The 13217-nt window shown below is 41.7% G+C and overlaps 1 protein-coding gene across 1 annotated transcript; it reads left to right on the top strand.

Annotated features, from left to right (window-relative positions):
* Window positions 1–1910: 1910 nt before the first annotated feature.
* On the top strand, window positions 1911–7879 carry LOC102699899 (double-stranded RNA-binding protein 6). Its single transcript, XM_006661805.3, has 3 exons — window positions 1911–2364; window positions 5384–5603; window positions 6434–7879. Exons 1-3 carry the CDS (start codon window positions 2119–2121, stop codon window positions 7534–7536), a joined length of 1569 nt encoding a protein of 522 aa, XP_006661868.1. The 5' UTR covers window positions 1911–2118; the 3' UTR covers window positions 7537–7879.
* Window positions 7880–13217: the final 5338 nt, after the last annotated feature.

Below are 13217 nucleotides of genomic sequence, written 5' to 3'. Positions count from 1 at the left end.
AAACAATTCAATACGAGCAAAAATAATTACCTAAAACCAAAAACAAAAGTAATAAATTAACATCACCAGAACAAAATTCAAATCAAACCTTTTTTTGAGAGGGCCATCACAAACATGGGATGATAAATCAGTGGTATTTCAATATTAAATTCTTTTTAATATGATAAATAGCAAAAACGGACATGTGTACTCCATAAGGTGATTTTTCCATATCCATCAATAAAAAATAGGAACAATTACAAATAAAAATGATAATTAGCGCAAAAAGATATATTCAGTCATCTCGAAACATTTTGCTTAGCACATTAACTATATCTTATAGATATGCGGAATCACTAGATCTTCCACCTGGCATGTCGAACACTGGCAACAGCTAGAAATGGTAGCAAACAAATATTTAATTCAGTACATTAAACATGCTTGTGTGATGGCGTGTATCACACTATTGGTACATTTTTAGAGCATGCGTTACTGGTCGCATCCACTAAGATGCGACGGCTTATTTTGGCACTCATTGTTTGGAAACAATTCAATACGAGAAAAAATAATTACCTAAAACCATAAATAAAAGGAATAAAATCAACATAATGAGAACAAAAATTCAAAATTATTTTTTGTAAGAGGGCTATCATAAATGTGGGGGTAAAAATGATGAATAAATGAATATTTTAAATCTTTTTAAATTTGACAAATAACAAAAATGGGCGTGTGCTCCATGAAGTGATTTTTTTGTATCCATCCATTGAAAACAAGGAGAAATGCAAATAAGAATGATTATTAGTGCAAAAGATATATTCAATCATCTCGAACCATTGTCCTTAGCACATTGAATGATTATCTCTTATAGATATGTTGATCACTTGATGTTGCAAAGGCACGTTGAACAATGGCATTGGCTAGAAATGGTAGCAACCAAATATTTAATCTAGTACATTAAACCAGATCAGGTGTGATGAAGTGAATCACTCTATTGACATATTTTATAGCATGCGTTATTTGTCACATCCACTGAAATGCAATCGACTATCTGGCACTCTTTTTTTTTTGTGGGGAAACAAAACAATACGAGCAAAAGTATTACTTAAATCCAAGGACATGGGGAAAAAAATAACATCACTAGAACTAAAATTCATCCTTTTGTGAGAGGACAATCATAAATCTGCAACAAACATATAAATCAATGGGATTTCAATTTAAAGTCCTTTAAAATTTTGACATGACAAATAGGTTTCTCCCTACCCATTTATTGAAAACTTGGAGAAATTACAAATAAGAATGGTAATTAGTGCAAAAGATATGCTGTATTCAATCATCTCACATTTTCCAAAATATATTAAACAACTATAAGATATAGATACGTTGATCACTTAATGTTCCACCTGGCATGTTGAATACTGGCAACGGCTAAAAATGGTAGCAAACAAATATTTAGCACGACAAACTAAACCGAACACGATGCGATGAATTGAGTCACTGCATTGGCACAATTTTAAAGCATACGTTACTAATCACATCCACTAAAATGCAACCGCTTAGCTGGCACCCATGGTTCGGAAGCAATTCAATTCGAGCAAAAATATAATTACCTAAAACCAAACGTGAGAGTAAAAAAATTATCACAAGAACCAAAATTCAAATCGAACTCTTTTGGTGAGGGAGGGCCATCACAAACGTGGGGAAAGATATGAACAATAAGTGGAGTATTTCAATTTAAAATCCTTTTTAAATTTGAAAAAAACAGCAATAAAAAAGTCTGTGTGTGCGGCCCCAGCTGTCATCCTCCCACTGCCAGCCCCAACTAGTAACCGCAGGGCGCCACCATTAAACTTCCCCCCAAGAAAACGAATCCAAAATAAAAAAAATAAAAAACATAAATCGCGTCCACCTCCGTCTCCTTCCACTCCACACTTCACCCCTCCTCCTCCTCCCTCTCCTCCTCCTCCGGTAGATCTCTCTCTCTCGCTCCCTCGCTCCCTCGCAGCAGAGCCTCCTCGTGCTGCGGCCACGCCGACCGGCATTAGAAGCGGCGGCGTGGCGGAGAGGTGGTGGGCGGTGGCTGGGTAGGTGGTGAGGGGCGGGTGGGCGGCTGCTGCTGCGGCGGCGGCGGGCGTCGCGGCGATGTATAAGAACCAGCTCCAGGAGCTGGCGCAGCGGAGCTGCTTCAACCTGCCGGCGTACACCTGCCTGCGGGAGGGGCCCGACCACGCGCCGCGGTTCAAGGCGGCGGTCAACTTCAACGGGGAGCAGTTCGAGAGCCCCGGGTTCTTCACCACACTCCGACAGGCCGAGCACGCCGCCGCGGAGGTCGCCCTCGCCGCGCTCGCCCGGAGGGGCCCCTCCTACTCCCTCGCCGCCCGCATCCTGGTACGCCCCCCCCCCTCCTCCTCGTCCGCCTCTTCTCCTCTGTTTGACTTCCTCTCGCGTCGTCAACCCCTTCTCTCTCCCGTGGTGTTTTTTGCTCGGCTATTCCTCATGTCGTGATGCTGCTCGTGGCGGAATTTGGGGATCTGTGGGATTTTTCTCTCTCGAGCGCGGGAGCTTGCATGATCGATCGTGGAACCGCCGCTACCATTGTTGCCGCGATTCCTCGTGGAATTCTCGTGGGTAGTTGCGCATGTAGCTAAGCAACCTAGCCGCGTCTCGGGTGATTGGGTGTTCATGCTCATGCGGAACATTTTATGAGCTCTCTTTCTACCAAAATGTCGCCGAACACGGAGAAATCTACCACCAAAACGCTCTTCATCTCCTGCTATCTCTACTTCTATCAGATTCGAAGTTTTTTTCCTCTCCGACGAAATCATCCGAGCTATTCTTCTCGTTCCTCGGTAGCTTCGGGAATCTGCTTCCGCTGAATTCCGCCTCGTCAGCGGCACGAACTGGAGCGAGCAAAAAGCGTCCAATCTTTTCGCGTCAAAAATTTCCGCAAACTTTTCTCCCCCTCTCAAAAGGTGTGTTGGGGGGGGGGGATTCTTTCGATTCCATTGGAGAAAAAGAAAAGCCACTGTACGAGCAGTACAAGTTCGTTCAATTTTTAATCACTTCGTTATTTTAAAAACAACAGCTAATCCCCAATATTTTACTGCTAATCCCTGACGCCGTAATTTTTGTTGCCCTTGACACGAGTTAATTAATGAACAAACACGCAGGCACGCAGCTTAGTTCCCACACTAACACGGCGTACTAATCGCAATTAAGCCTCTTAATCAGCTCGTACTCCGCGCCGGCCATCCCCCCACCCTCTCCGTTTTCAATTTCTCGTTAAATGGGGGGGGGGGGGGGGCGCTCGGCGTAACGGCGACGGTACTTGAATTAACACCCCGCATTAATTGCCGCTTTCGCAGCGGTAATAAAAGAAGCGGGATGCCTCGGAATTACCGCTAGGGTTCCGTTCTTTTCTCATTTTTTTTTCTTTTCACGCCGTTAATTAGTTACTGCTAGTAGTACTAACCACGAAAGTCTCCGTGCCATTAACTTCCGAACCCTGATTAACTAAATCGGGGTCCGTATAATGGCGCATTAATTGGGGGAGTAATTAATAAGTGGACGTATGGACTTGACCCGGGAGCCTCCCATGAGAACGCGTATGCTACGACGATTACCACCGCTGCTGGTAGAAATGGAGGAATGGAGAATACGCGATGGTTGATTGACTTGGTGGGAGCGTGGGATTAGTGCGCAGAGGGGAGAGATTAGTGTGAAAGGAGATGTGGGGAGGAGTAGATTAGGTTTTAGGTCTTTATAGTGGTGGTATTAATGGCGAGGGCGTGGGAGTGGGTGGGGGGAATTGAATTGGAGACCGCCCGCACCTAACCCAGCATCGCAGGTCAATGGCGGTGGGCCCGGGAAATTTAGTGGCGCGCAGGCCCCCACCACAGCCCACCATGGGGCCGCAGCAGCAAAGGGAGGGGAGAAGGTGCAGTGTAGTGCAACCATGGGGTGAATGGGATCATGGTGGATGGATGGATGGATGGTGGTGGTGCTGCCATTGGAGGAATGGGGGAAGTCTTTTGGCTTTTGCCACCACCACCACGATGGGGGTGCTGCTGCCTCTGCCCGCCGTAGCTAGTGCGTTTCGGCTTGCCCTAGTGCGCCGTGTTGCTTCTCCCTGTCTGGGCTTTAGGGGCCTTGGAGATTATCCGTGGGAGGATTTGGTGGGTGTCGTCGCTGGATGGTGGTGATAGTGCGGGCGTGTCGCTTTGGTTGCTGCCTTTTTAGGGTGTGCCTTTTGGTGCGGCCGAGTGCGACCGCCGCCGCGTTCGTCTGCATGGAGAGATTGTTTTGTGGAAACGGGGTGATTCGGTATGAGACTATCTTGCATGGACGTACGTTTGATGCCCTTGTAAGTCAGTTGGTGTTTACCTATGAGTAACTAAAATTGTGCACAATAGAGAAGTTTGCTAGTTGCTACAGTGTTTTTGAACGGTTCTTGTCAAATGTTAGGCGTGTTCAAAGCTCCTCATGGTTGACTAGTACTGAGGGTTTCAGCTCGGAGTTTTGACTGACAGAAACTGATCTGACCATTTTTTAAACGATCGTGTTTTCTTAATTCTAATTGTTGCTAAAAGAAATATTTAACTACAGGAGAAGCTATCATATCAATTGACCAAGTCAACAATGGCATTGTAGGTAATAACGGATATAGTAGTAAACTCACTGGCTGTGACTATACATGGAACAATTGTTCTTACATAAGTCCAGTAGTGCTACCATTAATGTTATAGCATTCCATTTTTATGTCTTGGAGTTCTTTTATGAGGTCAGTATATGGTACTCAATGCCGAAAAAGTATCCTCTAATTCCTCAATCTAACTGAGCTTTGCTGTCAACTCAATCCAGTCTTCTACTGCTACTGGTTGCATTATATATTAGTTTATTCAAAACTAATGTACAGGGAACAAAAATCTCGGTTCATTTTATCCTTAAATCACCTATGTAATTTAGAGTTGACTCAGGTGTTTCGGTTGGTTCGATGGGTGTCCCTTGTTATTCATTGCCCCTTTATGATCACCTGATCAGCTCACAGACTGCTCAACTAACACCTCTTGTATTAAAACCTCTTAAATCATAATCCTTACATTTGAAGTATTTCTCTGTTCAGCAATACCTTAATCCAGAAGTCATCTTCCTTAGGATTCTGGTGCCTTTTCTTCTTTTTTTATTTGGTTACTTCTGTTTCAATCAAGACTGAGTATTAAAGGAAATTTAACTAGCTGACCTGGACATCATTGTACTCCTGTCATCAACTATTTTAAATAAGCTGTCTGCTAACCTTTTGCATCCTGTATTATTTGTGTTTCACCTTGCAATATGATCTGGCACCCATTGTGGTTTGTGCTGTAAATTTTCTACTTACTCCAATATACTGATATGTTTCTTTAAACAGGATGAAACAGGTGTTTACAAGAACCTTCTACAGGAAGTAGCCCAGAGGGTTGGAGCACCATTGCCTTCGTATACAACAGAACGATCTGGGCTTGGCCACCTGCCGGTTTTCACATGTACAGTAGAGTTAGCTGGGATCACATTTACAGGTGATCCTGCTAAGAATAAGAAGCAAGCTGAAAAAAATGCGGCTTCAGCGGCCTGGTCTTCACTGAGACAATGTGAGTGTTACTATCACCAGTTCCTTTCATAGTTCATTCCACTGTATCATTGGTTCAAAAAACAGTATTGCTATTTCTTATTTATATTTCTCCCTGCAGTAATCATGTTTGGCAAAAATTGTGGAAAATCTTGCAGTACATTAAAAATCTCATTATGTCTTAAGATTCTTTTGTTTAGGTATTTTAGAATACGAATGATGTGCACTTGAACTTATCAAGCTAGGTGCGCTTGTTTATTTTAAGGAGATTCCTCTGGTTGGTCGGAAGTCTATCAGTCTTCATGTTTGTTTTAGTCTGTGCAGAAGAATACCTGTTTAGATGACAGTGTTCTTGACATGTACTGGTCCATGCCCCATAGAGTGTAATATCCATATTAGATAATTTAATTAGAACAGGAGGAACTATATGATAACTTTGGATGTCATCTCAGGAGAAGACAACTTAAACTCTAAACTATTGGTATGAATAATAATTAGATCAAGGTTGCTTGCCAACACCATATTTGTCACCATGTAACCTACGCTTAGATCACACAAAACCTTTGGTTTATTTTAAACCTCTTACCGCAATCAAGGGTAACAAAAACATTAACAACTGCAAGAACATACTTACTTAAAGCCACTTTATCACGCTATGCATGTTTTTAATGCCACAATTTATGCAAGCAAAAAATTCTGTTAGTCTGGGTTCTGGGTTTTAATTAGAACCTGAGATGAGCTCTACTTATGTGGAGTTTCATTGCAAATGTTAGTGTTATGTGGTTATTCTGAATTGTATCATTGCTGTTACATAAAGCCACTTTCTTACATTATTTTTCTTCTTTGGAACAGTGGTACGTCAGGAGGCAAATTCATCGAATGAACCTGAGAGCAATGATGAGCAGGAGCAGATCAGGATTGCTCGAGCTCTTCTCAACTATCGCCTGAAAGAGAAGATGGCGATGGCCAATAATCCACATGCTTCGCCTTTTCCCAAGAAATTTCCAATGCAACCAGAGCGGAAGACAGCGTTTCCTCAATCCTCTCACTCCAGCTACTCGAAGATTCTCCCTCTATTCCGCCCCAAGTCTAATTCAAGATCAAGACCAGAGTCACCAGCAGCATCTGATGCAGCATCACAAACACCTTTCCGGCTGACTGAAAGTCCGAATCCAAGGTCAAGGTTCCCCGCTGCAGAGGCAGCTCCTTATGTCCCAGTTGGGCACTTCCGCATGCCTTGCCATAGCATGGCTCCTCCAGTTACAGTGAGGACATCCATCCCTGTTTTCTCTGCTCCACCTCTCCCACCCCCAGGTGCACGGACACAACAGCTTCCCCCTCTCATGAGCCACCCGCCACCAATTCGGATGGCATCCCCAGTTCGCATCAGGCCAGCTCCCCCTCTCTTTACTCCTTCAGGTCCAGTCCAAGGGCCGAAATCTATGATGCCTGTTCAGATAAAGGATGTGCAACACCAACAAATAAAGGAAACCCGGTCACCTGTGATGCCTGTTCAGGTGAGGGATGCTCAACACCAGCTTCTTAAGGGATCGCTTTCACCTGCGATCCCCATTCAGATCAAGGATGTACAATCCCAGCCACCGAAGGAATCGCTGTCACCTGCGATCCCTGTTCAGATAAAGGATGTACAACTCCAGCCTCGGAACGAACCACTGTCAATTGGTAAGGGGGTGGTTCCATTGCCAGTAATTAAGCCTCCGGTTAAGGTTGAGGGTCCAGCTCATGTTAAGGAAGCATCGCAAGCAGCTGCCAAGGATGTGCCGTGTGTTGCTGCTGATTCTGCTGTGGTGCAATCATCTGGTGATACATCACCGGAATCTCTTCCAAAGACCCAGTCGAAGGTCGCTGATGCCGATAATGGGGACGCTGAGGATCATCTCCCAGTGGACGCTGAAGAAGTGGAGGACATCATCAGGCATCTCGAGCTCAAGTAACTTGAGAAAGGCGTCGGCGAATGGGCGTCATCTGCTGTCAGATTTTGTAATTAGCTGCCTCCTCCTGTGCACATCCCTTTCTGTTTTAGTTTTGTTTGCCTTTGGTTCGGATTAGGGGCGCTGGGCAAGCCGCATTTCTAGTAGGGGACACCTAGCTTTTTGTTCAGAAGAAAAAACACAAAAACAGACAGACGTGCAGTGGTAGGCGGTTTGCCCGTTGTTTGGAGATGGTTATACTTCCCTGGATATGCAGTTGTTGGTGGTCTCTGCTTTTTACCCCCAATGATGAGGTGGATATTGTGTGCCTCTAGGGAAGGAAATTATGTGGCGGCAGTTTTTACAACATCCTAAATTTCTCTTTACCAATTATCTTACTCCTGCTTTGCCATGCTGATCTTAGAAGTTGGTGATATCATCAAAAGACTAATGTTGAGGAGGATCAGAATTCAATTCAGAGGGAAGTAAAAGTAACTATTTTTTTTCCATCCTACTCAACTATATGCTTGTCCTTTTAGGAATCGAGTGTGTAGGCATTGAGATGTTACAAGTTGGTGTATGGTACTCTGGCTGCTGGTCCCTCACCTTGCCATGAGCAGCATGAGCGGAATTTGGGACCGCTGGCTGGCTACGGTTGCTTTCCGTTGCGCGATTAGCATCCGCATCATTGTCTTACCTTAAAAGAACATCACATCACATCATTTGCCTGGCAACAATGCACGGTAGCTCGAAGTAATCAAGTGTGTGTTTTTGGCTTGGTGACCACAAAACCTACCTGCTGTGACTGTGAGTTGGTGGTACTCGGTGCCATGCCATTACCACTCGATTAGCGGCTAATCAGCTGCAAGCAAAAAACAAACAAAAACACCATAATCATTTGCTCGTTCGCTTGCTTTGCTTTGCTTCGCTGATCTGATCTCTGCAGAAAGGGCAGAGGAAAAGGGAGGAGAGGAAGTTGCCGTTGCAGGATTGCAGCTGAGCTGCTGCTGCTGCTGCTGGGTTTTGGGTTTGTGGGTTTGCATGCATGGAGAGCATGTGGCACAGCAGCAGAAGCAGCAGCAGCGGCAAGTGTGGCTGCATGCGTGGCGTACTGGCGTTTTGACCCTGCTACAGCGTGCTGACCCAACCGCCGGTGCCGCATAGGGCCAATTGCGTGCGTGTTGTGTGTGTCTGCCTGCCTGCCTGCGAGGAAAGCGCCGGGGGGCCAAAACGCTCGGCTAGGTTGAGTTTGAGTTGAGTTGAGTTGCTTGCTCAGCCGGCGTTTGTACGAGAAGCAGACCAACCACAAAGGTGCATAAATTTTTTTTATTTTAAAAACTTTTTATTAAGTAATTTTAGACAAAAGTTTCATCCGGTGAAAATAGTTTCATCCGAGGTTTAATAATAAAATTACTTAATAAAAAGGTTTAAAAAATAAAAAAATCAACGGTGCAGGCCTAGAGTAATCGAGTATTTACGCTCCTTTAAAAATAAGTGATGATGGGCAGTGAAACCGATAAATAACCCTACAACTCTCGGTTTTTTGGAAGAAATATAGAATATCTAAATAATAATAATAACAGATTAATGAGGAAAATAATATGTGATTAAAGTTTTTATATATGTGTTCTTGGTGAGTTGCACCAATGCTAAAAAAGAAACTGCGGTGAAAAGTCATCAAAGACAATTTTAAAATTATGTTCTAAAATTTTAATTTTGACAACGTTTAGCCAACTATGAGGCACGTAGTGGTAACCACCAACTCTCTACTTATCTCTACGGAAAAGTAGAGTCCTTTGTCATCTCTCTACTTATCTCTGCAGAAAAGTAGAGTCCTTTGTCATCTTTCTCACGACATGTCACACAAAAACCACCGTTTTCATTAAAAATCAAGTAATTTCTTTAAAAAAGCTATTTCTTTTATCAATATGTCCATGCACTTGTACAGTTCATTACTAATTATATGGGTTTGTTGCAATGCATAGTAATATTAGTATTTTAAAAGCAATATAAGATCATATGAGTATATGACCCACCTATTAATTCCCTGCACCTACCCTCTTGTTGTGGGAAGAAATATAAATAACAATTAAGAGATATACACTGAAAAATTACGATAAAAATAGGTTAATACTTATTATTTTAAATTTAAATCCCACTTCACGCACGGGCAATATGATAATAGTAGTAGCAGCAGCAAGACTATCGTTGGGATACCGGATACGTTAACAGAATAGGCCTGGCAATCCCCTAAAAAGTTCAAAAGAAATTTAAATAGATATTTTTGTTTTTTGGTGAACTTTGTTTGATTTTCACAGCGGTAACCACTGACAATATTACCTCGCTTAGGCCATGTTCGGTTATTTCTCAAGAGGGAGGGATTGGAGAAGATTAAGGAGGAATAATTTCAGGCCATAATAGGTGTGGAATAAATTCCTCCATAATTCCTTTGAATACTTTTGTAATTGAGATTAACCGGATAAGGTCTTACTGGGATTACGACAGCGGTTTATTGACCTCCTCTCTGACAAGGTAGATCCTAGTAGTGCATTGACCGATCTGTACCGTACCGTTAGAATTGCTCACCAGGTTTAGGTCCATACCAAACAGATTTCACCATAAAACCAATCTAGTACCGTGCGAATTGCCGGCAGCATAAGAGCATCACCAACGATCGCTCAAAAGTCCATCCCAAAATTTATTTTCGGGTCCCCAATCATAATTTTAGTTTTTGGATAGGTGGATGTTTTCAACATATATATTAACTAAAATCTGACTCTCAATGATAAAAAAATAAGATTGGTCCACCCTATTTTATTACTAAAAACATAAACAAAAATCGCTCTGTTTTCCACGTTGGCTCTACCATTCTCTCACGTAGTATATTAGGAGGGTCCGACTTGGGGAGAACGAGATCTTTGGCATTAGGCAATGCAATTTTCGTACGTCTATTTTGTATAACTGTTGGAACCAACTTTTCACTCAAAAACCTAAAAATTTAGATTCATATCAATTTTCTGTTGGTGATCCTCTAAGTTGACCAAAATGTATAGTATCGTTTTGCTCACATCGGGCGTCTTCACAAGTGACAAATAAGGCTAACTTCTCTCTTTTCCGTGCATTCTTTCTGAACTGCTAAATGTTTGTTTTTTCCCAAAAAAAATACTCCCTCCGTTTTATAAAAAACCAACTTTTCGGTTTTTGTGTCGAACATTTGACCATCCATCATATTTGAAAAATTTTCAAGAAATTTAAAAAAATTAGTGACATTTATGTTTTATTATCTAATAAAAATAAAATTATTAATCGTAATTTTTTTAATAAGACGATGAGTTAAACATTGTATCTAAAAACTGAAAAGTTGATTTGTTTTTGGATGGAGGGAGTATATATCAAAGTTGTTTAAAAATTAGGTTAATCCATTGCTAAGCTTGTAATAGCTAATACTCGATTAATGTACTAATAGATTTTGCGTGTGCTGGTTAGCCCTGTTGGTAGGGGCAGCTGCCAACACGGCCACTCAAGGTTTAGGTCACACAAAATTCACCACAAACAGTTAATTGTACACCAAATCATAGACAATGGATATCAGGTGAAAACATCAACCAAATACCCCCCCCCCCGAAGAAACGAAACTAAAAGTTCTGTGAATTTACGAAAAAAATCGTTACAAATAGATATAGACATGAACTACATTAACACCAAAAAAAAGTCCAAACTGAATTACACTTGGTAGGAAAAAGGACAAATTTCACATAAACAGTGCTATGTTAATATTTGCCTGATATTTGGTGGTAACGTAATTCATACATACACCTGTCTATTGTAATTTTTAAGTAAATTTAGAACAAAAATTAGGTTTGGTTTCACGGGTTTTCACTTGTTTGTTTGATTTCAACGGATATTTCCCCTCTAAGGTCACAAAAGTATTGAAACTTTAAACGAGTTAATATTCATCTCTCAGCATTTTCAAACCGTCAAAATTCACTCACCTCACCAAAATTTTATATGTGTTCTTAGTAATCTAAATGCTAAGATTAAAAATTAAACTATGATGAAAAATAATTTAAGATTTAAAATTTAAATTTTGGCTTATAAGCATAAATAGAAATGAAAGACGAGAATAATTAAAAAGCAGTAGATACATGTGTCAGTCAATCCCCTTTATTCCCTCTGTACGTATACATTAATAATGCGATTGTTGAAAATAAATGATTTAATTTCTTGGGAATTAGACTAATTCTTATGAAAATCCTGTAAAAATTATTCTTTTTGAAAAAAAAACCGCATCTTCCCTACTCCTCCGTGCTCTATGAGCTACATTTTAATACAGAGAAAGTAGTTCTTTACTTTCCTCGTTCCAAAATAATTTAATCTTTATAGCTTACATTAAAAAAATAAAGTTGTTTTTAAGGGCCTATTTGGTTCCTATGGAATTTTTTTAATCCCTATCCCATCGAATGTTTGGACACTAATTAGAAGTATTAAATATAGACTATTAATAAAACTCACCTCATACTCTGGCTATTTTACGAGACGAATCTATTGAGCCTAATTAGTCCATGATTAGCGAATGTGATACTACAGTAAACATTTGCTAATCGTGGCTTAATTAGGCTTTAAAATTTGTCTAATAAAATAGCATTTATTTATGCAATTAGTTTTATTATCAATCCATATTTAATACTCCTAATTAATGTGCAAACATCCGATATGACAAGTGACTAAAAAAAGTCTCTGAATCCAAACAGCCCCTAAGACGAACGAATTATTGTAATGCGTCGCCTTTAGAGTCTCGATGACATACATAGGCCTGTTCGTTAAGGGAGGGGTATAAGTTAACTTATCCAGCGTGAAAAATATAGTAATAGATTAGTACTTGATTTTTCTATTATTAATTATTAAAAAATATAAAACAAATTAATATGATTTTTAAAACAACTTTCTATAAATTTTTTTTGCAAAAATACACCGTTTAGCAGTTTGGAAAGCGTGTACGTGAAAAACTAGTAGATAAGTTAACTTAGCACGGGGGACTAACAGTGGCGAAGCTGCACAAGAAGGGGGTTCGGAGGAACCCCCTTCGGAAAAATTTTTAATTAAAGTTTATAAATTTTTACCATGTATTTATTACTCCGATTCAAATTTAGATACCCGTGTCACCTCCTCTATTTCGCACTAGACCCTGGGTAAGAATGCGGCCATAGCTGCATACGTTAGGGTTTTGCGACTAAACGAGCAGTATAGTTGCTGGTGCTACATGCCTACATGTAGAGGTGGCCAGGCCCAACGCCCCATTTAACCGGCAATGAATTCGTCCTCGACGGAGAGGCATGCATGCTCCGGATCTCCATGGACTAGAGGAGAAGTAGCGGCCAAGAGGGTCGTCGTCGTCGGAGGCATCGTTTTCCTGCTCGCTGTGCCAACCGGAGGCAGCAGCTACTGCTAGTTGGAAGCAACAGCTACCTCATCACTCCTACTACTACTACCAGCAGCAGCGGCAGCAGCGAGTGCAGTGCAGTGCGACGCAAATGCAGAATTGATGCGGCGGCAGCATGGCCGGCCGGAGGGCGCCCCCCAATTTAATGGCCGGCTAGCTGCATTGCTGCCTGCCTTGCTGCTGGGCTACCTGTCTGATGGATCGATGCCATCAAAACGAGAATTTATTGCGGCCCTCTCGGTATCTCTGCACACGCATACTGTAG

Source organism: Oryza brachyantha, chromosome 10, assembly GCF_000231095.2.
Source record: "Oryza brachyantha chromosome 10, ObraRS2, whole genome shotgun sequence".
NCBI classification, from domain to species: domain Eukaryota; kingdom Viridiplantae; phylum Streptophyta; class Magnoliopsida; order Poales; family Poaceae; genus Oryza; species Oryza brachyantha.
The sequence above is the reverse complement of the archived record's forward strand: the minus strand, read 5'-3'. Positions and strand labels throughout refer to the sequence as shown.